The sequence below is a fragment of the Sarcophilus harrisii genome, chromosome 3, assembly GCF_902635505.1.
Source record: "Sarcophilus harrisii chromosome 3, mSarHar1.11, whole genome shotgun sequence".
Lineage (NCBI taxonomy): Eukaryota > Metazoa > Chordata > Mammalia > Dasyuromorphia > Dasyuridae > Sarcophilus > Sarcophilus harrisii.
The window spans coordinates 498,947,492-498,970,960 of record NC_045428.1 but is presented as its reverse complement, the minus strand read 5'-3'; the positions used below and the strand labels follow the sequence as shown (position 1 = coordinate 498,970,960).

Here is a 23,469-nt window from a genome sequence, read left to right as displayed (position 1 = left end):
TTTGTGACTGTAGACATTATGTATGCATATAATGTATGTATATTTAAGATATGTATATAAGATATTTGTGACTGTATACATTATGTATGCATATAATGTATATTTAAGATATGTATATGATATTTGTGACTGTAGACATTATGTATGCATATAATGTATGTATATTTAAGATATGTATATAGATACTTGTAACTGCATACATGTATATACACAGTGCATATACATATGCACACATGTATATGTATAGATTATATACATGTATATATGTATATACGCACATATACAAATACATGTACTAAAAGTGAGAATTGCAGTCCAAATAAGTTTTGATACGTAACTTTTCCCAATGATTTTTGCCATCTCATGGAATAAAAGCTGGCCATAAAAAACAAGTACCATTCCTCTAGGATATATATGTGTGTGTGTATGTATGTATATATACATATACATACATACAAACATATATATTTGACAAAGAAGTTTCCCCATAACTCCATTAGGTAGGTTACTTGGATATTGTTTTTCCTGTTTTACAGATAAAGAAACTGAAGTTTGAAGGGGAAAGTAGCATGTTCTTTTCCCAAATATCCATAATATTAGTACCTTCCCTCTAATAATATTTCCAGTGTAGCCTGTATATCTCTTGTATATAGATATAGGTAGTGAGCTTCTTAAGACTTTTTTTGTTTTTGTTTTCCCTCTCTTTGTATCCCTAGTACTTAGCACAATGCCTGGCACACAGTAGGTGCTTAATAAATGCTTGTTGACTTGCGAACTTGTGAATGGTCAATGACTGGATTGAGATCTAAGTCCAAATCTTCTGTCGTCCAAGTCCAGCATTCATTTTACTCCACTAAGTTGACTCTCAATTAATACTTGACATTTTTGGATATCCTAAAGGAAGTATGTAAGGAATCAGTCATACAGAAAGCAATGTGGTATAACAGAGAACTACTGGATGTAGAAATTCTAGGTTTAATTTATGATCATGGGCAAGTGATTTTCCCTTTCTGAGTTTCAACTTTTTATCTGTAAAATTGGTATAATTCTCCATGTGCTACCTACCTCATAGACCTGTTTTAGAGAAAACTTTTAAGGTTTATACACCTTGGCATGCAGCATGGTGATGATGAAAGCAGTCATTCCTCTACCAGTTTTGAAATAAAAAAAAAATAAATCACACTACCTGGTCTGGTCAGTGGGCCTCAGGGTCCATCTTCATCTTTCCCAACATAGAGTTAATTCGTACAGCATATGTTTAGGATTTGGGTGTCAATCTACAAGAGGCAAACTGCATCATGATGAACCTGGGCAATATGGCACAGCACAGCTCATGCTGTGGGACAGGGCTCCTTCACTTACCCACTGCATCTCATCAACGAAACGAGATCAAGAAAATGGTATTTGTCTTTAGCATTTATTTATCATTAAAAAAAAAATGGTGTGTGTATTTTTTTTGAGCAAGCAAAGACCACAAGCACGTCACAATCAATTGGCTATACATGGGTACTTTGTGTCATTCTCCTACTAACAGCAAGGACAGAAGGCTCAGCACAGTACATAGATAATCCATGAGAGGTGACAAAACCCAGGCCACAAAATAGTAATTAGATGCTTCCGATCTGGCGCAACAAGGCAAAAGTCCATGGGTCTGATGGAAAGAATGTAGCAAACAGAAAACCGCAGGTAAGCAAGAGCATGGATTTTTATTCAGCAAACTCTCAGGACAAACAAAAGAACAGCTTGAGCATGATATTGCAAAGGGAGGTAGCCAGGTACAAGGACAAAATCCCAAATGGTAAAAAGCAGATGGCCAAAGCACCTCCATTTTCACATGGAGGAGATAGTACATTTTACATGAAACTCACATTTATTACAGATTAGCATGGGAGTTAAGCTGGAATGGAACCTGCTCTGAGTCATACTGCAACACTTGGAGCATATGTGATTTCATTGGTGTGAATGTTCCCTTCAGTAAGACAGACTGCAACCGCTCCACACTTTGTGATCAATGAAATTCATCATCTGGTGGTCAAACTTCTGGTGAATTATATTTGGAAATGGGAGAAAGCAAGAGGGAACTGTTTTCCAAAGAAGTCCAAGATTCAAAGGAAACTCTAAATGGCATGCAGTAGGTACTTAATGCTTGCAGAATATTGAGTAAATGAATAAATGAATGAGCTTTCTTGATGATACTCCTTAGTTATGTAGCTTTTTAGGGATGGATGCCTATCCCATGTAACTGGTCCTTGGCTAGTCACAGTACACAGCAAATACTTCTGAGCTATCATCACCTGGACTTCCTAGATTGAATCACTTGTGGTTCTGTTCTGGAAGGCTCAGGTTCTGAATGCATATGAGATTATGTGCAATATCCTCTGCTAAATTCAGTGACGAGGTCAAGTTCTTCCTTTGCACAGAGCTGCAGAAACCATCTGCAACTTCATGTCAAACTGAAGAGTTCATCTTTTATATAGAACATAACTACATTTTAAACCATGTCACTGTGTATAGTGACTTCCACAAATACAATCATTTTGTGCACTTGTGTAATAATAATGTTACTAATTGTTAATTCCATTGATACAGTACCATGTGCTCTCAGATAAATTGCTTAACCTTGCCGAGTCTCAACTTCTTCATTGGTGAGATGGGATAACAGCTTGTAAATTATTTGTAAGCCTTATGATTTGTAAACCATTAGGGTGTTATGGCAACACTGGCTATTATTTAAGATTTGCACAGCACTAACTTGCAAAGCAGTTTTCCTGTGAGGTGTTATTGCCCATATTTTGCAGATGATGAAACTGGTCCTAAGAGGGAATGTGATTTGCATATTGTTTAGTAAATATTAAGAGTTAGTATATGGAGCCAGGTTTCCTTACTTCAAAGCTAGAGCTCTTATATGATAGACACCATTGTAGATAATAGATTTTAATTACCTGGCCCCCAAATCATTTAGTTGAAAAAGTTCTCAAAATGCTTTTGTTACCAGGTACATAGAACTACCACTGTGGCAAAAAGGGGACCCATTGTTAAAATATCTTCTATGTTATCCATACATTGAAATTTCAACTTGAAATGTTCTAAAGTTTTAAAGGAATTCAAGATGACCTAAAAGTAATTTATATGATTGTTATGTTATAGCTAAAATCCAAACTGTAGCTTGGGTCAACCTGTCTGATAAATGCTGTTTTGGAAAGAGTAATAGAAATTTGACTAATGTTAAGATCATCTGGTTCTCTCTTCACATTAATGTCTGGTTGACATTAAGTTTGGCCAGCTAACAGATGAGATTTGGACTTCATCCATAATGCATTTTGAAATAAAGTTTTTTAAGTAGGAAGACCAGAATTTATGGTCTGATTTTGACCAACACTGTCTATTTTCTGTAGCTCTTTACCAACCTCATAATCCTATATCCTGAGAAAAAAGGTGGATCTAGTGGTCCTGACAGGGCATTAGTGTCACTAGGTATTTTAAATGCTTAGTTAATTTTTGAGAAGTTGGACAATCAAACTCATCATGACCCATAAACAGACAAGTGTAAACAGAGGCTCTAACTTTAAGGTTAAGAATCCCAGAGAGTTTTGTGAAGGTCTACTTCCTTGAAACAGGAAGGACCCAAGGATTTATTTGAAATGAGGAACTGGAACTGTGAGGACTTTATTCTACTTTCATTAAGACATATCTAAGTTTCCCTCATTTGCATGAGAGAGGAAAAAAAACACAAAATAACCAACAGCAGATGCTTGCTGTCAAGTAGTATTAAGGTACTTTCCTTGGTTTGGGTATTTGAAGATTACTATGAGTGAAATCAGTGAGATGGGGGTCCATGAAAGCATGCATGTTCAAATAGGTTATGTGCTCAAGTAGTTCCAAGGCCTGGTTTCCCTGGGTGATTTCCATGGTGTCTTCCTAAGTACTGAAGGTATTTTCACATTGACACCCTAACAAGTTCATATTCTAAAGCTAAGCTTGGGAATGATTCCCACTGTGACATCAAAAATGTGACCCTTAGACTTGGGGCACAAGCCATACAGAAACGTTACACAATACACCAAGCTCTTCACTGGGTCATTATTTAGGTCCCAAACCCTTGCTAACCACTTTTATCATACAATTGTCAATCTCCAACTAAGTCCTAGAAACTTTCCGACAAAGTGATACTTCAGCAAAGTCCATCCTTCCCTGAGGAAGGGAGAAATGTTTGGAAAGAAGGAAAATTAAAAAAAAAAAACTCACCACAAATCTGATTACTATCCTTACATTATATTCTACCTTTTTCTAAGAGGTATGATGATCACTTTCTAAAGGCTCTAAAGCAATGACTTTTGGACTCTTCTTTTAGTTTCATTACTTTTTAAGTTGGTTTTGTCTGCAAAGTCTGAGGCACTGAGCCAAACTAATATCCTGTCACTAGGGAAAACATCTGCTCCCATCTCTGTTCCCTGGTGAACTTAAACTGACTTCCAGGATATTCTTAAGACATTCTTATATTGGCTCCCTGTAATCAATCATTTAGCACATTGTATATTGACACAGAATTTCAAGGGTAGTTACAGGAAGCAGACATAACTATTTTTCTAGCGGAGCCTTCTATAAAAACATAATGCATCTTGACATCTGTAACTAATTTAGTTTGATCTATATCAAGGCCGAGATCATTCATTATATTTTCACAATTACCGACACTTTTTGCAACACATGATAATCATCTGAATTTGAGAAATGAACATGTTTTCCATGAAAGCTCCTGAAAATGAGCATGAAAAGGAGTTTCTGTGGATACTTTGAAGCAGCACCAGGAGATTTCTACAAGGGCCAAAAAGATCCCTGTGAAATCAGTAAATATTAAGGAATCATAGAAAGTCATACTCTTAAGGGCTAATAGAAATAATCTACTCTAGCTCCCTTATTTAACAGATAAGACTCTGAAAGAATAAATGACATGTCCAACCTCACGGTGGAACCAGGACTCAAATCCAGGTCAGTGATCTGTCAATGGCGCCCTGCCTCTGTGTTTTGTCTCGAACATCTTTTTCAGCCTTCCTTTCTAATCCCATTCCCAACAGGGATGGAAGTGATGGGTACTAATAGGCTTGCACAGGTATATGGAGCCCCATGCCCTTTCTGGTCCTGTATGTTTAGAGTGGGTTGGAATGCTGGAAGCATGATGGAATCTGTGATCTTAGCAATGAGGCTTTCTAGCCAGCCATGAGAAAAGAAACCAATAACCCCTCCCCACCTCTCCCTCCCCGCCAAAGCTTCTAACAGGTTTGCAACCAAAGCAGATTAGAAGCTCTAATTAATTTTGTGGCCTTTATTAAAAAAAAATAAAATAAGTCAACTACAACAGCCAAAAAAAAAAAGAAAAAAAACCCAAAGGAGAGAAGAGGGGGAAGGAAGGAAGGTGCAAGGAAATTTACTCTTTTGCCTCAGCCAGTTTATTGTTCATCTCTTTACTTTGCTCCTTGTCCTGTGGCCCAGCCCCGCTGGCTCCGCTCGCTGTTGGGCCCTTTTTCTTGGTGCTCCGGCCAGATGTCAGCTGCTTCTCTTTGGCCTTTTTCAGTGGTTTATGGCTTGTCGGGGTCTTTTTTGGTTTGGGGGTCGGAGCGCTGGGCTTTTCCACCTGAATGGGTTAATGGACAAATCACATACACAAAGACATGGAAACACAGAAACATGGAAGAGAAAGGCAGGAAAATGGATTGAGAGGAAAGACATTAGACTTGTAATTTCCTTTCTACCTCTTGCCTTCCCATCCCCATTAATTATATCAAGTGTCTTGACTAATTTTTCAAGAAGAATTTGGAAAAACAGTAACAATATTTCACATTTACATAGCATTTTATAATTAATAATGTACTTTGTTTAAGAATAACAGGGTGAAATAGGTAGTGCAGATTTTTTGGCTCATGAGGTAACTGGGACTGAATGGGTCCATTGCCACCACCCATCAAAGTAGCCAGGACCATATCTTTCAATCCAAGAAGACAGAAGCACTAAGTGAAAAGTGGCCTGAGGATTCCTAGCTTAGTGAGTCCTGCCTTTGAGATACTATATTCTGCATTTTTCTTCTTCTTGACTTGGACTTTGGACCATATATTGACCTGATTCAGCTGAAGTCCTACTCTGATATTGCTATTTTCGGATAGGGTTATGTCACATATAACAATCATCACCACCATCAGCAGCACTACCCCACTGCTACGATGCTCCAGGACAATCTTTTTAATTTCCTGTATTATAATATCAAGATTCTTCAGTCAAATTATGTTTTTTCTTCTTGATATATTCTCCAGATCTGTTTTTTTATGAGATGTCTCACATTTTTTTCTATTTTTTCATTCTTTATATTTTGCTTCAATTATTTCTTCCTCTCACAATTTTGCTGACTTTCTCTTGCCCAATTCTAGTTTTCAACGAGTCATTTTCTTTCTTCAGATTCTAAATTTCCTAGAAGTCAGTTGACTTTCTTTACATAATGGTTGTTTTTTTAAGTTTTTCCTTAATCTCTTTAATTTTTAAATTCTTTTTTGAGTTTTTCTGTGAAGTCTTTTGGGGAGGATAACATTTGTGGTTACTCTTTAGGGTAGGAGGGGCTTTTTTTTTACTTCAATATCCTCCTATGAAGATGAACCCCAGTCTTCCCTATTCCCATAGTACCTTTGTATGACTGGGTTCTTCTTTGCCTGCTCATTTTGTAGCAGATTGTAGGTATAATCACCTCTATAACGGGGGTGTGGGAGAAGATGCCTCAGGTTTTTCTTCATGTCTTCCTTCTTGCCTGGCAGTTCCTGCCCCACTGGCTCTGCATTCACCGGACCTGTTCTTGTTCCTTCTCACCCAGGGTTGTCTCTCAATAACACAGCTGGGCCAAGTGTCCATTATCAGCAGAGGGTCCTTCAATCTTCTCTACTTACCCCTTAGTCCCCACACTCTCTGGGAGATGAAAATTCCTGTGGCTGGAGCAGAGGCTACCTCTCAGACTAGCTAGTCCCAGGGCTCACTGCTTGCTGTTTCAGTGGAACTAGCCTGGAGCTGTTTATATTTCACATCAGTGATTTGGAATATATTTTCATGTAGTTATTGACAGCTTGAATTTGTTTCCTTAAAAACTACCTTTTCCAATTTTTTGGCCATTTATTGATTGGGGGAATGAATATTATTTTTATAAATCTGAATCAGTTTTATATATATATCTATATATCTTAGAAATTATATCTTTCCCAGAGAAATTTGATGCAAAAGATTTTTTCCTCCTGTTAACTGTTTTGCCTTAACTGTGTTTGCTTAATTTGTGTAAAAACTTTTTAATTTTCTGTGATAATAATTATCCATTTTATTTTCTGTGCTCTTCACTATCCTTCCAGTTACCCTGGAAGCTTAGGTCTTTGGGTTTATCAAATTACCCTGTTTGTCAAATTATTCTATTTGCTTCTGTTAGGTTGTAAAACTAATCTATTTCTCTGGTTGACCTCTATATTTTTTGATCAGTACAAAACTCTTTTGATGATTACTGCTTTGTAACATATAGTTTGAAATCTGCCATTGCTCCTTCACCCTCCATTATATCCAGTCCATATTTTTGACTTTTGATTCTTCCATATGAATCGCATTTTTTTCTAGCTCTACAAAGTAATCTTTGGTAGTTTTATTGATACAGACCTAAGAAAGTTAATTTAGATAATACTGTCATTTCTAAAAATTATAATGCCTCAGTCTATTCATGAATAATTAACATTTCTCTAATTATTTGTCCTTTATTTTTAGAGTGTTTTATAGTTGCGTTCACATAGGTCCTGTTTGAAAGAGGATACTCCAGAGTATTGCTATACAATGCTATGAATACTACATTCTGTCTTCTTATCCCTTAACTCTCCTCCATGGATTCTATGATCTAGTGTCATTGGCCTCTTTGCTCTTCCTCAAACAAGACCCTCCATCTCCTGATTCTATGAGGGAGAAAAAAAAAAGGCTTTACCCTGTTATTTGCTTCTTCCTTATTCTGCCTCTTTTGTGAGGGCATATTTTTTAGAGTTACAAATTTGAGCACCCATCTTTATTTCCTTTATGCTATTGCATTTCTAGGTCTTATCTAATCCTCCCTTTTTTTCCCTATAGTACCTCATGTTTTAATCATATTAATTCATGAGGAAAGCAGTATCAAAAGACAGCTGATGTTGTGTGGTAAGGATAGCATTGTATTTGGAGTCACAAGGCTTGGTTCTATATTGTCTCTTCCTCATTTCATTCACCTTTCCTAAAAACAAATTACCTGGATCTTGGTTTTAAGTTTTTGCTATAATCCTGGGTGCTGTCCAACCCTGGGCACTCGGATGTATTCTTACATTGGATGTAATGCTGGAAGACGCCACTCGTTCCAATGTGAGAAAGTATTCTAGTAAGCAATTTCCCCAAGACAAAACCCATTATAAGGCCCCTGTAGGAGTGTTCCTTAGTAGTAATTATTCCTTTTCTCTTCAAGGAAACATCCCCTTCTACTCTTATCTCAGTCTCTTCCCTCAGTTGCTTTTATCTTATTCTTCCACAACCCTCTCCCTTATTGAGAGACTAATTCTTTCTATTTTTCTGTTCATTTAGAGGATGGGTGTGGATATGTCTCCTGCTCCCATCTATTTCTTACCTCTGCAACTTCTCACCTTGTTATTTTGCCCTCAAAAGATATTGATTCACTTATGAAAGATCCTAGGATTTAGTTCAGAGAGTGTTAATTTAGCTCTCCTTTTCTTCTGTGCTTCTTTAAGTGTCTCTTAAGAGCTTTTTGTTCCTTGATAATATATGTTCTTTACATATTGCCCCTTGAGTTTTCTTTTTCTTTAACATCCATTAAACATGAGGAAGTTGATTTTATTTCAAATGAAATAACTTTTGTTAATAATCATATTTATCTCTCCTATGTTTCTCAATGTTATATTTGTAAGTTGCATATTCTGCTTCTTTATGGTGTAGTTATTATGCATTTTTATTTCTGGGAATGTCTCATATATGTTTTAGTGAAAGCCCACCATTTTTTTCCTGCTAGATAGTTGGATTCAGCTTTGTGGAATATATTGTTGTAGACTGTGTGACTCTTGACCTTCTTTCCTTTTTAGAAATACTATTTCATTCTTTCCTTTTATTTCTCACAACCACAGAGCAATTCTGATTATTTGAATTCACCTTCACATCTAAAGTATTTCTTCTCACTGCTTACAAAATATTTTGCTCATTTAGCCCTTACATGCCTTGGAGTTTTGAACAGGGAATAAAATTTTTCCTCTAATACCAACATAGAGATTTGCTCTAGTAGTATTCTGTCATTTCTATTAAATAGTTCTGCTCAAGTTTTCTTTTTTTTTCCACCCTGGGAGAACTACAATCCTTATGTTCTCTTTGTGCCTATTGTCAGTTCCTTTGGCTTATACAGAATTCTTGAATTCTCTAAAATTGTTGCTTTTGCTACCTTTATTTCTCTTCCTCCCTTCCTTTTGTCCTTTCTTTCCTTCCTTCGTTCCTTTCCTTACTCGCTTCTTCCCTCCCTCCCTTTCCTTCCTTCCTTCCTTCTTTCCTTTCCTTCCTTCCTTCTTTTTTTTGCAAGGCAATTGGGATTCAGCGACCTGTCCAAGGTCCCATAGCTAGAAAGTATTAGGTTTCTAAGGCTAGACTTAGTTAGACTCAGGTCCTCCTGTTTCAAATGTGTCTGAATCCCTAATTCTGTGGAGACTCTCCACTATGTCTTCTAACTTGTTTCTTGTTTGTAAAAAAAAAAATGTTTTCCTTTGGGAGCTCTGATTTTTTGCCTTATTTAATTACTAAGGCCTCTTTTAAAAGTTTTAGTAGTATTTTGAACCATTCTGGAGTTTCTTGCCATTTTGTGACCTCTGGAGAATTCATAATTCTCTTTTTCCTTGAGGATTTTTGATTAATTTTCCTTTGAAATGTAATGTTTTTCTCCACTTATGTTCTGTCTTCTCTTTGAATTCTGTCTCATTTCCTTTGTCTTTATGAATTATTCTGTTGGTTTATCTGCTTGTGAGTTAAGTTTGTATTTAGGCTTCCTTCTTTGCAATTGTGGTCTTTCAGCCTTTCTTTTATATTCCTAGTTGCTTCTTTCTGTTCTCTTTCCTCATTCTTTGGCCTTTATCCTTTCTATTTCTTCATAGGTTCTTAAGCTCCCTAGCACTGGGATTATGAAATTTAGAAGATAGAAGGCTGGCTTCAGCTGGATAGCCATTCCCCTTTCCATAGTTACAGTTTTTTCTTCCTCTTGCTTTCCACATCTTTACTATGAAACTCCCCTCTCTCTCACCCCCAACCAGGTCTTCCCATATTCCTTTGAATAAGTGAGTAGCATGTGTGTCCACCTTTTCTTGTAGAATATTGTGGGAATAATTCAGTCCAAGTCACTGATGTGGGATGCCTGGGCTGGGACCTTTGGGAATAACCCATGAAGTACATGCCTACAAGACTGAACAAGTTGTATACATAGGTGGGCATGATGGAATAAGGATATTGAATAAGACCTTAAGTATTTCAGTTTCCAGTGTTATATTTTATGAGGTTTTTTTTTTACCTTGTATAATATATTTTCTTACCTTGTAGATTCAGCTCTATTAATATACAGTGTCATAAAATTCCTTTTTTGAGGACTTCAGGTTTATGGGAAACAACTACTCCACCATTTTGCAATATGGATTCTTTTAAAAGGATTCTTGGATGGCATAGTCTTCTGCCTTCTCCTCTTCGTTCTGGTTGTCTTCTGGCGGGGGTCAGTTTGTTACTGTCCCTACCAAGATGTGTCATTTTGCAATATGAAAAGAATAATAATATCTAGAGCATTATATTATTAACAGTGAGGTATGGAATGCAATGCAAGAATGTAAATGTAAATACAAGATCTATGAAGAAATAAAAAGGTCAAGACTAGAGATTCCATTACAATGAAAATTTCTGTATAAAGAAATAATTTCATTTAAGTAATATTCAAGACATCTCTAGAATAGCTACAAAAATTCAAAAATTCCTTGTGGATCTTTGTAACAGAATTTAACAGATATGTTGTTCAGTTTTGATGGAATGAAATCAATAGTTTTGGGTGGAAATTCTGGATCTGGTGTTCATATAATCAGGGGGCCAGGAGAGTAGAATTATGGGAAAGAGAATGCTACAACTGTGGCCAAGAGTTGCAATGAAAATTTTATATTGAATCTATACTTTACTGGGTCCTATACTGGGACTATAATGACTAAGAGAAAGAGCCAGAATGGCAGGTGAGCCCTGATAGTAGCAACGCACTATCAACTCTTGGGAGTCTGATGAGCTGGGTATCAGTCCTGGTTTATCTAAATTTGTTTTTCTTTGAGGACAGAGAAAATTGTGCACCGGGCTCTGCTGCTAGCTTCCTGAGTTCTTAATCATTCAGGGTAAAGGAAAGGGCTAGGAAGGGGTTACTTTGTGTCACAGACATTTCCTAGCTGTGTATCACAGGCAGTCCTTCACTTTCTCCTGACCACCCGGTCCTCAATCATTTAATGGAAACTGGAGTAACAATACTTGCACTTTTTACGGCACAGGGTTGTTTAGAAAGCACTGTACAAATCTTAGAAGTGCTACATCAGGATGAGCTATTACAATTATTGTTACTGTTACAGCTGCATCTTTGGCAACATCTGTTGAGGCTTTCCTTTAGGGTGGGCCTGGGTTCTTGTGCCCCAAGAGTACAGGAAAATGCCAGTGTGTGCCCCCATGTTGGCTTTGTTGGCTTTGCTACTCAGCTCACCTTGGATGATTCCTTGAAAGGTTCACTATAAAGGCTGCGGATTCTTCTGCGATCAATGACTTTATTCTCTGCTGGTGTGGGCTTGTTTGGCTCACCCTTGAACTGGGAACTATAGCTGGTTTCGTGAACCATCTTGTCCTCCGGGGGCTTATACTGGGACTTGGCTCGGATAGGCTTCACGGGCTTAATATCCGTCCACGCTCTGAATTCATTTCTGCAATTCAAAAAAAATGCACAAAAACATAAAATATATTTGTGGCTAGTCATCTGGAGAGTAAGGCAGAGCAAAGAGTACTTAGAATCACTGAATCTTGGAGGAAGATGAACCTTATAAGACATTTTGGCCAACCCCCTGTTTCATGCTTGAACCTTTTCTTCAATATCCTTGTTGGGTAGCCATTCATTCTCTGCTTTGTTACTTCCTATGACAGGTCATAACTTTTCATGAGGTAGTATATGCTATTGTTGAACAGTTCTAGTTTTAGGGTGTTCTTCCTTATATTGGGTCAAAATGTACCTTTCTATCACTTGCCACTATTGGTCTCTAGTTCTTTCCACTAGGGTCACATAGAAGCAGTCTAATTGTTCTTCCTCATGATAGATCTTCACGTGCTTGAAGGGAGTGATGGTTCTTCCCATAAGTCTTCCTCTCTTTCAGATTAATTATCCCAGTTCCTTTTATTAATCCTCCCTAAGCATAATTTTGAGTCCCTTTGTGTTCTAGTTTGATGTAGCATCTTCCTTCCTTCCTTTCTTCCCTTCCTTCCCTCTCTCTCTCCCTCTTTCCTTCCTTCCCTCCTTCCGTCCCTTCCTTCCTTTTTTCTTTTTCTCTTTCCTTCCTTCCTTCCTTCCTTCCTTCCCTTCCCAATTTAATTTAAAATTTTTTCACCTTTATTTCTTTTCTTTTTTGCTTTTGCTTTTCTTTCGTATGTTTTTTTCCTTTTGTCTAATTTTTCTTTCACAATATGATTAATATGAAAATACATTTGTATATGTATAACCTATATCAGATTGCTTGCTGTCTTAGGGAGGAGAGAGGTAAGAGAGGAAGAAAGACAAACATTTTAGAACTTAAAATCTTAAAAAAAAAAAAAAAAGTAATTGTTGACAACTATCTTTACATGTAATTGGGAAAAGAAAATTCTATTGAAATTTTTTTTAAAGCTAGACAGACAGACAGACACAAGTAAGAAAGATGGGGGAGGAAGGGAGGTAGAGAGGGAGAGAGAGTGACTCAGGGTTGGCTTAGCTTACTATTTAAAGGCTATCGAGGTATGTATAATTCTTTAGTCAATTAAAGTGATTATGATGTCATGGGAGACAGAACACCGAGCTTGGTGAAAGAAAGGACCTAAGTTTGAACTCTGTCTCAGACACTGGCCAGCTGTGTGATGTGGGCAAATCACATTTTTTCTCTCTAAACCCGTTTCCTTATCAACGAAACGAGGATAAAATAGCACCCACCTCACAGAGTTGTTGTAAGGATCAAATAATATGGCAGATGTTAAGTGCTTTGCAAATTTTAGAACTGTATATAAATACTAGCTATTATTATCCAATGGATAGCCCCATGTAATTCCATCAAGTTTGAATGAGAAATTATTCATATATCCTGAAAGGGTTACCTTAAAGGACTCTATTCCACTTCCTTTTGAAAGCTCAGAATGGGCCACTCTCAACTTTGTACTCTATACAAAATACAGAAAGGTCACGTGAAGTATAACTCCTAAATTTCAGACCTTTGTTGTTATTGTGGAATCATTTCAGTTGTGTCCAACTCCTTATGACCTCATCTGGAGTTTTCTCAGCAGAGATGCTGAGTGGACTGTCATTTTCTTCTCCAGCTCATTTTACAGATGAGGAAACTGAGGCAAACAGGGTTAAGGGACTTGCCCAGAGTAACACAGCTAGGAAGTGTCTGAGGCTGAATTAAACTCAGATCCTCTGACTTCAGGCACAGCATTACACCACCAAACTGCTAAAAAGAACAGCCATAGAGTCACCCCAGAATGCCACCCTAGATGCAGGACCCCTCAATGGTCCATCTTGAATCTGTGACCTGGAACTTGGAGGTGAGCCACAGAGTTGCCAGTCGGTTCCTGCTCCCATACCCTATGCATATTTATGCCCCTCTATGTAGGATCAGAGATCTCATCTTGCTTTGTGTAAACTTCCTGATCTAAAAGTTTTTATGTGATATACTCCAGGTTAGACCCACTTCTATTGCTCATAAACCCTATCTCCCTGGACTAGAAAAATTAAGTCATGATTTTTTTTTCTTGGATTTGCTAATTAGGATTTTTGTTTTTGTTGCTCACAAAAACACTCCTCAGGATTTGGTCTGGCACATTTTTGAGATCTGAGCTCACTATACTTCTTTTTGTTATTCTGCTGTTTGGGCTCTGCCTTCTTTGACATTTAAAAATATTTCACAGTCTGGCCCCAGCCAATATACTTCCAGCTCCACTTGCCATTCTCCCACTGTGTCTAGTCAAGTTGATCTTTCTTTTCCTTATATACCGCATCTCCTTTCTCAGTGCCCAGCATGAATTCCTTCCTCACCTTTGTCTCACAAAATTGCGCAGTCCTTCATGATTTAGCTGAAGAATGACTTTCTTTAGGAGCTCTTTCTGGATCTCAACTGCCAACATCCTCTGCCACAATTTGTACATAATCCATGGTATTACATACATATATATCATAGCATTATAGTTTCCTAATATTATTGTATTATAGATTTCACATATGCACATGTTGTCTTCCCCAATAAAATATAAGATCCTTCTGAGGAGACTCACAGAAACACAGATTTAGGTTGAATAGGGCTTTTTTCATTTTTTAAAATTTTGTATTCCCAGTGCTTAGTATGGTACCTGATATATATAAATGCTTGTTATTGATTGACAAGCATCCTAGGTTTCAGGAAAGCAGATTTCAAAGGGTTTTGAGCAGAGGTTTTTTTAACCTCTTTTGTGATATACACCCCTACGAACCCTTTGTCTGAATAATATTTTTAAATGCATAAAATATTATGCATAAAATGCATGGGGTTTATGTTGAAATACAATTATAAAAATCTATAAAATACACATCCACAGATCTCAGTTAAGAACTTCTGGCTTAGAGAAAGGATAGATAGGATTCTATGACTCTCAAGTATAAAATTTTGAAGAATCAAAGAGGAAGGCTATCAATGACCATGAAAAATGCGAGTTGTCAAAAGAAATGGGTGGGGAATTCATTGACCTGCTCAGATTTATTTTGCCTTAAATTTGAAAGGCATGTAGAAGAAGAGAGGGAAGTTGGTGATAACTAGAAAACATGACATGATGTTAAAAAAAATAGTGACAGTTCAGAATGAAACGAGATTGGTAAGGAAAGCCAGGGACAATAAAAAGAATAGGTGGTTTTTTTTTTAAAGTCATATTAGGGAAAAGAAGAAGAAAGGATTTAAATTTAGATTAATGAAGGGATGTTACCTCTGCTGGAGGTGAACAGGAACCCAGTTAGGTATGACTGATAAGACATTGTAGCCCACTTTGTAATTTTATTCTTTCTTCTTTTCTTGTTTTTAATATTATTAAAATATTAAGAAAAATGATCTTTGGATTGAAAAAATTAGAAGAAAAGAGCTGAGAAAAGCTCCCTCAGCTAAGGGAGGAGCTGATCCTCAGGATAATTCAGGAGATAATAAGAAAGCAACTAGTTATTCTTGATGAATAGAAGTCCCCAGATCTAAATAATTCCATCCTTAGCTACTGAGAGAACTGGCAGATGTGACTGTCAAGTGACTGGCAATGATGTCTGAGAGACCATGGAACTAGAGAATTACATAGGACTGGAGAAGAGTTATTGTGCTCACTTAGTGAGAACTTATTAAGCCCCTACTGTGTCCCTGGAACTATGTTAAGCACTGAGGATACAAAGAAATGCAAAAAAGAGTCCCTTGTTCTCAAGTATGGGCAGCTAGATGGCACAGTGGATAGAGCATTAGACCTAGAGGCAGAAAGATACTTCCTAGCTGTGTGTCCCTTAACAAGTCACTTGACCCTGTTTGCCTTAGTTTCCTCATTTGTGAAATGAGCTGGAGAAGAAAATGGCAAATTGCTCCAGTATCTCTGCCAAGAAAGTCTTGAATGAGGTCATGAAGAGTTGGACATGATTGAAATAAGTAAACAGTTCTCAAATAGCTCATAATTAAATGGAGGAGACAATAAGCAGAAAACTATGTGCAAATAAGACTTTATACAGGATAAATTTGAAATAATCCAAAAAGTGATAGCACTAATATTGAAGGATATTGGGAAGGACTTCCTGAATAAGGTGGGACTTTAATTAATTAAATCAATTAACAGGGTCTGAAGTCAATCTTGGTTTTCAAAAAAGAGAAGAAAGTCAAGTCTATAAACCATAGGACTTTTACTGATCTTGATTTCAAGGCTCAGTCTTCTAAGACATTACAGCTATACCTTTTACAAGTCTTAATTTTATTGTTTGAGTTTTGATGGCAAACTGGAGGAAAGACTAATTTGATTGGATGCTCAAGTAGCTAATCTTATGCTCAGTACTTGAATAGGACAGTGACATGGTCAAAGTTACATTTTAAAAATATTAATTTGGCAGATGTGTGGAGGATAGATTGGAGAAGAGAGATAATGGAAACATGGCAACCATTTAGTATTGCAATAGTATGGGCAAGAGATCATAAGGCTTGAATGAGATAAGTGGTTGCATGAGTGGGAAAAAAGATGGAAATTAAAAACATTGTGAGGGCAAAATGGCAAGATTTGACAGCTGATTGGTTATGGGGGTAAGAAAAGAAATAATCAAAGATATCTTTGAGGTTGTGAATCAAGGTGACTGAAATGGATGGTGGTTCCCTTCAACAGAAATAGGGAGTGAACAATGGAGAATGAGTGGGTGTGGGGGAAGAACTAATGCATTCTATTTTGAATATGTTAAGTTTGGGAAACAGGAATTCATGATTCACTCCCCCAAGAAGTTGGCTAACTCAACACACAAAACAAACAGAAAGAAATGGGAAGGAAATTCCAGGTGGTACCATAAGTGGGTAGAGTACTGGATAAAGGAATCAGAGTTCAAATCCAGCCTCAAACATTTATTTGTTAGTTGTCTGATCTTTATAGTAAGACACGTAACCTCTTTATGCCTCAGTTTCCTTATCTGTAAAATGTGAAAAATGATAGAGCCTGTCTCTCAGGGTCAAATGAAATAATATTTGTAAAAAGTGCTAACATAATGCCTAGCACATAGCCTACAAGAAACTGAGCTGAACTCTCCTGGTCACTTCTGGTGAGCCATGGGTCTTTTGGCTCAACAATGAAGGACTTGATGGTTTGCAATAAATAATACAGTTAGTTCTAGGCTAATGTTTCATGTTTTAAATCTTTGTCCGTGTGTGTTTATGAATCTTTCATGCATTAAGCATCCCTTTTGTGTGGACAAAATAAATAGCAGCCTTATACCTGTTCCAAATTGTAACCCAGAAACCCTAGACATGAACCCTATTTCTGCCAGGGTTCTGGGTTTGGGACATAACGACAACCCCAGAGACAATGATAAAGCCCAATTTCTCCATGACAGGTCAGGCTCCCAATCTGAGTGTGAGCTTGGAGCTGGGGCCCCTTAGTATTTTGTAAACTTTCAAGGGCAATAGATATTTGAGTTGTTTATGTACTGGAGTACCTACTCACACGTGAGCAGCTAGGTGGTTCAGTGGATAGAGCTCTGGCCCTGGAGTCAGGAGAATTTGAGTTCAAACAGAGCTTCAAACCTCCTACAAACTGTGTGACCCTGGATAAGTCACTTAATCCTGTTTGCCTCAGTTTCCTCCTCTGTAAGATGAGGAAATGGCAAATCCCTCCAGTATTTTGCCAAGAAAACTCCAAATGGGGGCAAGAAGAGTTAGACATAACTGAATTGATTCAACAAATGGGAGAAAGTGTCCTTAATCCTATCCCCCCATCTGTCTTTACACCTCAGTGTTGAATGATGTGCAGACCCAATTGGCCCAAACTATATGAGGTGATTTCTCTGAGTCTCCTTTCCAGTTCCTAGGTCAGCCACTGTCAGTCCAGTGTACTTCCCTATACGGTGCTACTAAGGTGCCAAAATCTTTAGGCTAATTATAGAAAGGGATGAGAAATATTTGAGAATTTTCACTTATGCATGAGTAACAAATGTTTTCTGAAAAAGCAGACTTGACTGAACAGCAACAGAAACCACTAGGCTGCAGATACAGATAGGATGTGCAGACTGTCTTTAGACTCAACACTTTTAGACATTACCAAATGCACAAATGGTTCTATAGGAGTAGCACCATCTACTTACACATGACATGTCTCCCACAGCTCAGAAAAGGGCAACAACAAATTGCCTTCTAATATATTTTATTTAGTGAAAAATGCATGTGTTTTGTGTGTGAGGAAGACAGAGACAAAGAAAGACAGACAGACAGAGATAGAGGAGAGAAAAAAAGGTAGGAAATAAAGAGAAAGACAGAAACAGAGACAGAGAGAGAGAGAGAGAAGAGAGAAAAGAGAGGTAGAAAAAAGAGGAAAGAGGAAAGAGGAGTGAGGAGGGAGAAAGGGAGAAAGATAGGGAGCGAAGGATAGAGAGAGCAAGTGCAAGAAAGAGAGAGGGAAGAAAAGACACACAGAGTAAGAGACAGACACACAGAAAGAGACAGAGAGACAGAAACAGAGAGAGGGAGAAAGGGGAGGAGATCTTTTTTTTTAACCATGCACAAAATTACATCAATTGAAATTTGCTTTATGTGGGACCTGGGTTTGGCTATGGGAGAGGGGAGACTTATAACTTATTCTGACTTGTCTTCAAACACAGCTAGAAGAGACTTCAATCTTGTTTTACAAATGAAACTAAAGCTTCCCCAAATTAAGCTTATTTTATTTCAACAAACATCATGTCTCAGCTGCCTTCTTACCCTAGAAGATCCCTCCACCTCCTAATCGTGAACTGCAGTTCTCTCTGAAGCAGATTGAAGTATGGGCTACATCATTAGTGATTTACTTAAGACTTTCCCATTCAGCAATGCTACAAAGCAGCTAAGAGTTGGCTTATTTCCACAGTGAGGATGTGAGAACAGCACAAGGATATGTTCAATAAATAGTTACTCATTTAATTTTCAAGGATTTTGCCCTCAGGCACGCTGCAAGTAAACCTAGGACAGAAAAGTGGATTTCTCACTTCTGAGTCATTATGAATGTAAAAAAGGACTATATTTTGAATCAGAGGATCTGGGTTCCAATTCTGCTACTGTTACCTACTAAAACTAAAAATTCATATGGCTTTGGGACAATCACTCCCATTCATTCTACAGCTCACTTTGTTTATAACTGCACCAGACCTTGACACTCATAGAAGCAAGTTCTTTGAGGCTGGCAATGAGAAAAAGCTTTCATAGCTGCTAGCAAATCTATTATTTTCATCCTCAGCACAAGATGACTATTTCTATGTTGCTTTAAGGTTTTTCATGCCCATTTCACTGAGTAACTTCAAGTGAGAGGCTATCACTATGGAAACTGAACTCTCCAGGAAATAGTCTGCTGCTGAATCTTGGCAGAGCACCAAGCGGGAGGCAACACTCACATTGCCATGGCAGCCTTCCCCAGTGCCATCCTTAAACAAGTAAAAATATTCATAGCCTATGACTAGTTTTTCCCCAGTTGCCTTCATATCTCTCTTTCATGTTCATAATTATGATTTTTTACAAAACATTCCTCACAATAACCCAGTGTGGTAGGTACTATTACCACTATCAGAGTGTAAATTCCTTGAAAGGGCTATCTTTTGCCTCTTTTTTTGTCCACCATTTAGCACAGTTTCTGGAACATTTGTTACTGTTCAGTCAATAAGTCATCTACAACTCTTTGTGACCCTGATGGGGTTTTCTTGACAGGGATACTGGAGTGGTCTTCTGTTTCCTTCTCCAGTTCATTTTACAGATGAGGAACTGAGGCAAACAGGGTTAAGTGTCCTGGGTCACAAAGCTTTTGAGTATCTGAGGTTGGTTTTGAACTCAGATCTTCCTGATTCCAGACGTTATGCTCTAGCCACTGCATCACCATGCTGCCCCCATTTGGCAAACAGTATGTCCTTAATAAATGTATATTGATTGGTTATTTTATATTATAGTGCATTTTTACTTATCTCTGTGTGCCTTTTCTTTCTACAAGACTATAAATTACATAAGAGCAAAGCCTATTTTAAATAAACTTCGAAATATTTCCTAGCCCAATGTTCTGCATCAAGAAAGCACTTAATGTTTGTTGAAATTAGTTAAATGCACAGTTGAAGTGAAGATGACTTAGGAGCCATTATAATAGTTGGGAAGAGAATAGTTGGGAGATGAGGGCTGGATTGCAGTGGGATTACAGAGTAATTGCAGTGGGAACACAGGAGAGATGTATATGAATAAAACCATGTAGAAGGAAGACACCTGCATGTTGGCCAGGTTATGACACACAGTTGTGTATGGAACCCACTGAGTTATTAGCACATTGACATAGAGGAAGGTGAAAGAGAAAGAGGAGGAGGAGAAGGAAAAAAAGAAGGAAAAAGGTGAAGATGAAGAGTAAGAAAGAGGAGAAGGAGAAGGAAAAGGTAGAATGATAAGGAGAAGAGGAAGAAGGAAAAGGCTGGGAATTGTGACATTTCAGGACCTTCAATAAGCCCTAGCTGCTAAAATTTCAAAATAATCTATTACTTTATCACCAATATATTTCCAAAGATATTTAACTAAAAATGAAGGAAAACTATTATAGATTAATAGGAAGATGAATCGTGAATGTGGACAGGCTACAGAATATCATTCACAATTATGGATGGGAAATTATTATTAGACACATATTGTAACTGAAGGCAGAAGAATGGTCCTAGAAACCACAGATAGCTATCACTGGAGTGAATAACATTTATATCTAGTAATTTATGCTAAATTATGCCTTAATGCTATTGAGATATTTTTATTTGCATTTCTCTTATTATTTGTGATTTAGAACAATCCTTCACTTGGTTACTAATAGTTTGCAATTCTTTTGAGAATAGTTTGCAAAATCTTTTGTGGTCCCCTTTCTTTGAGATAGGCTCCTATAGTAAGACCTCTTAATGGGCTCCTCTATTTGCTTATGGCATGGTCTCCTATTCTTTCATCATCTTGGAGAAAAAAATATTTGGAGAGGTGGGGTGAAAGCTATTTTTCACATATATTTTAAAAAATGTCATGTGAGAGAAGGTTTACACTTGTTCTATTTGGTCCAAAACATAGAACTAAATGTAATGGGATGGGAGTTGCAGACAGGAAATCTGGGCCTTGGTGGAAAGATTTTGAATTGTAAAAGTGATCCAGAAGTGGAATGTGCTGCATTGTCAGTTCCTCGTACCTTTTCATAGGTTTCTTCATGTGGAATTTGGAATTCCCACTCATGGGAGGTGTTACAGAGGGATTTATTTTCAGATATAGGTTGGATAAATAGTGGCTGAGGTCTTTTTCAGCTCTTGAGTTTCTGTTTCCCAATCTTACCTGGCTTTTATAAGAAAATCTACCTTAAAACAAATAACTCACCAATTTTTTCAAATGTTAAGAGAGGGATTATTCCATCCTTTGTAAAGATAGTATTATTTAGTGATTGCTTGGTTTTGTTCCCAAGAACCTAAAGAGCCAGGAAAATTGGAACGAAAGATTTAAGAAGGAGAAGTAAAAAAGAAAAAAAACTCAAATCCTAGAATTTTAGAAGAAGAAGAAACTCTCAATAGCTAACTGGTATAATTGGCACCCAAACTTCAATTAGACATATGGCATCCCTCGTTGAGGTTTTTGAATGGTTCGTTTCTGTTTAGAACCAAGTTGAATTAGATAACCTCAGAGATCCTTTTTCAATGAATCTATAATACCTGGGGTGACTTGCTCCAAATACCACCAGTAACTTGTCAATATAGTTATATTCTTTATTGCTTCCTGATTAAGTAGCTGTATACAACAATCTTCCCCAAAGTTATTGTTTTCTAGCACTTTAATTCTCTGTTTTCAAGACAAATTTGTCCCAAGATGAGATATACATGCTAAAGAACAGCTCATGACCCTTCCTCAAAGTCGCATTCAAGAGAAGGATATGCATAATACCATTCACTAGAAAGATTTCCAGGAATGCTAGATCCTAAAGCTACAATGTATTGTCATGAGAAAATCTCATTTGGTTCTTTTGTTGTTCTTCTTTCTCTTCTTCCAACACAGGCAACTGGGAGGTACAGTGGATAGAGAGCCTGGCTTGGAATTTGGAAGAGCTGAGTTCAAATCTAGCCTTCCACATTTATTAGCTGTGTGACTCTGGGTAAGTCATTTAACCCTGATTGCCTCAGTTTCTTAATCTGTCTCTTTTCAAGGTTCCCTAAGGATGTTGCTGATATCTCCAATGGTCAGTGATGCAGGATGACAGTGATAATTCTGTTGATTAGAAAGCAATTACAAGGGTCTTCTTTATGAAATAATTATTAGCAAATTATTTTTCAACCTCTTATTATATTGTCCTATAATTGCTATAATGCTGTCAATCTTTGTTGTTAAGCTGGTGAGGCCTATCTTTTTATATTTATGTTATTTTATAATAATGTATATAAACATATATGTCTTTTTATATTTTTATTAAGGAATCCATTTTTAAATCATGTGTCTATTAACTTAGGTTTTGATACTTTTGTTATGAAATAACTGATTTATATTGAATAGGATTAAGAAGTAACTAGAATCATGAAGTCAGGCAAGTGATGCCTCATAGAAATGCTCACTATGCTAGAGTTGGGAAAAGTACGTGCACATGTGTAAAAATGTTTGTACTAGCCCTTTTTGTTGTGGCAAGGAACTGGAAACTGAGTGGCTGCCCATCAGTTAGAGAATGGCTATAAGAAACAATCAGCAGGATGATTTCTGAAAGGCCTGAAGAGAACATGAACTGAAGTTAAGTGAAGTGAGCAGAATCAAGAGAACAATATACACGGCAACAGCAAGATTATACAATGATCAATTCTGATGGACATGGCTCTTTTCAACAGGGAGGTGCTTCAGGATAGTTCCAATGGTCTTGTGATGGACAGAGTCATCTGCATCTAGACAGAGGACTGTGAGTACTGAGTGTGGATGACAGCATAGCAGTCTCACTCTTTTTGTTGTTATTTGCTTGCTTTTTGTTTTCTTTCTCATTTTTTTCCTTTTTGATCTGATTTTTCTTGTGCAGCACGATAAATGTGGAAATATGTACAGAAGAACTGCATGTGTTTAACATATATTGGAGTACTTGCTGTATGAGGAGAGAGTGAGAAAAGAGAGGGAGAAAAATTTGGAACACAAAGTTTTGAAAGGGTGAATGTTGAAAACTATCTTTGCATGTATTTTGAAAAATAAAAGCAAAGACTATGTGCCCATTAATAAGGGTCTGTTTTAAAACTCCCCTATTTGACAAAGATATTATAAGGAATATTTTTGTAAGTCATATTACTTCAAAACAAAAAAATTATTCAAACAGTTCAATGAATAACAATATCAAGGAAAACATCTGTGTACCAATAGGGTATCCTCTTCCATAAATGACCACACATGCTGAGAAGACATATGTCTTGTTAACACACATGAAAGAGCACATGCCTGGAAT

General features: G+C 37.2%; 1 protein-coding gene across 3 annotated transcripts in view; it reads right to left on the bottom strand.

Moving 5' to 3' along the window:
- MAP6 (microtubule associated protein 6) overlaps positions 1 to 23,469 on the bottom strand; it is an 81,048-nt gene that overhangs the window by 12,170 nt on the left and 45,409 nt on the right. Inside the window, exons 2-4 of one of the 3 annotated variants that reach the window (XR_004233239.1) lie at positions 11,786 to 11,999; positions 10,602 to 10,792; positions 5,548 to 5,632 (exon numbers count right to left, since the gene is read on the bottom strand). Coding sequence is in view for 2 of the 3 variants with exons in the window: in XM_031961371.1 (XP_031817231.1) it covers positions 5,426 to 5,632; positions 11,786 to 11,999 (421 nt within the window). In the remaining variant the exon portion in view is untranslated. Of the gene's footprint in view, positions 1 to 1,398; positions 5,633 to 10,601; positions 10,793 to 11,785; positions 12,000 to 23,469 lie in introns of those variants that run through there. The other 2 variants (XM_031961370.1, XM_031961371.1) reach the window with 2 other exon arrangements.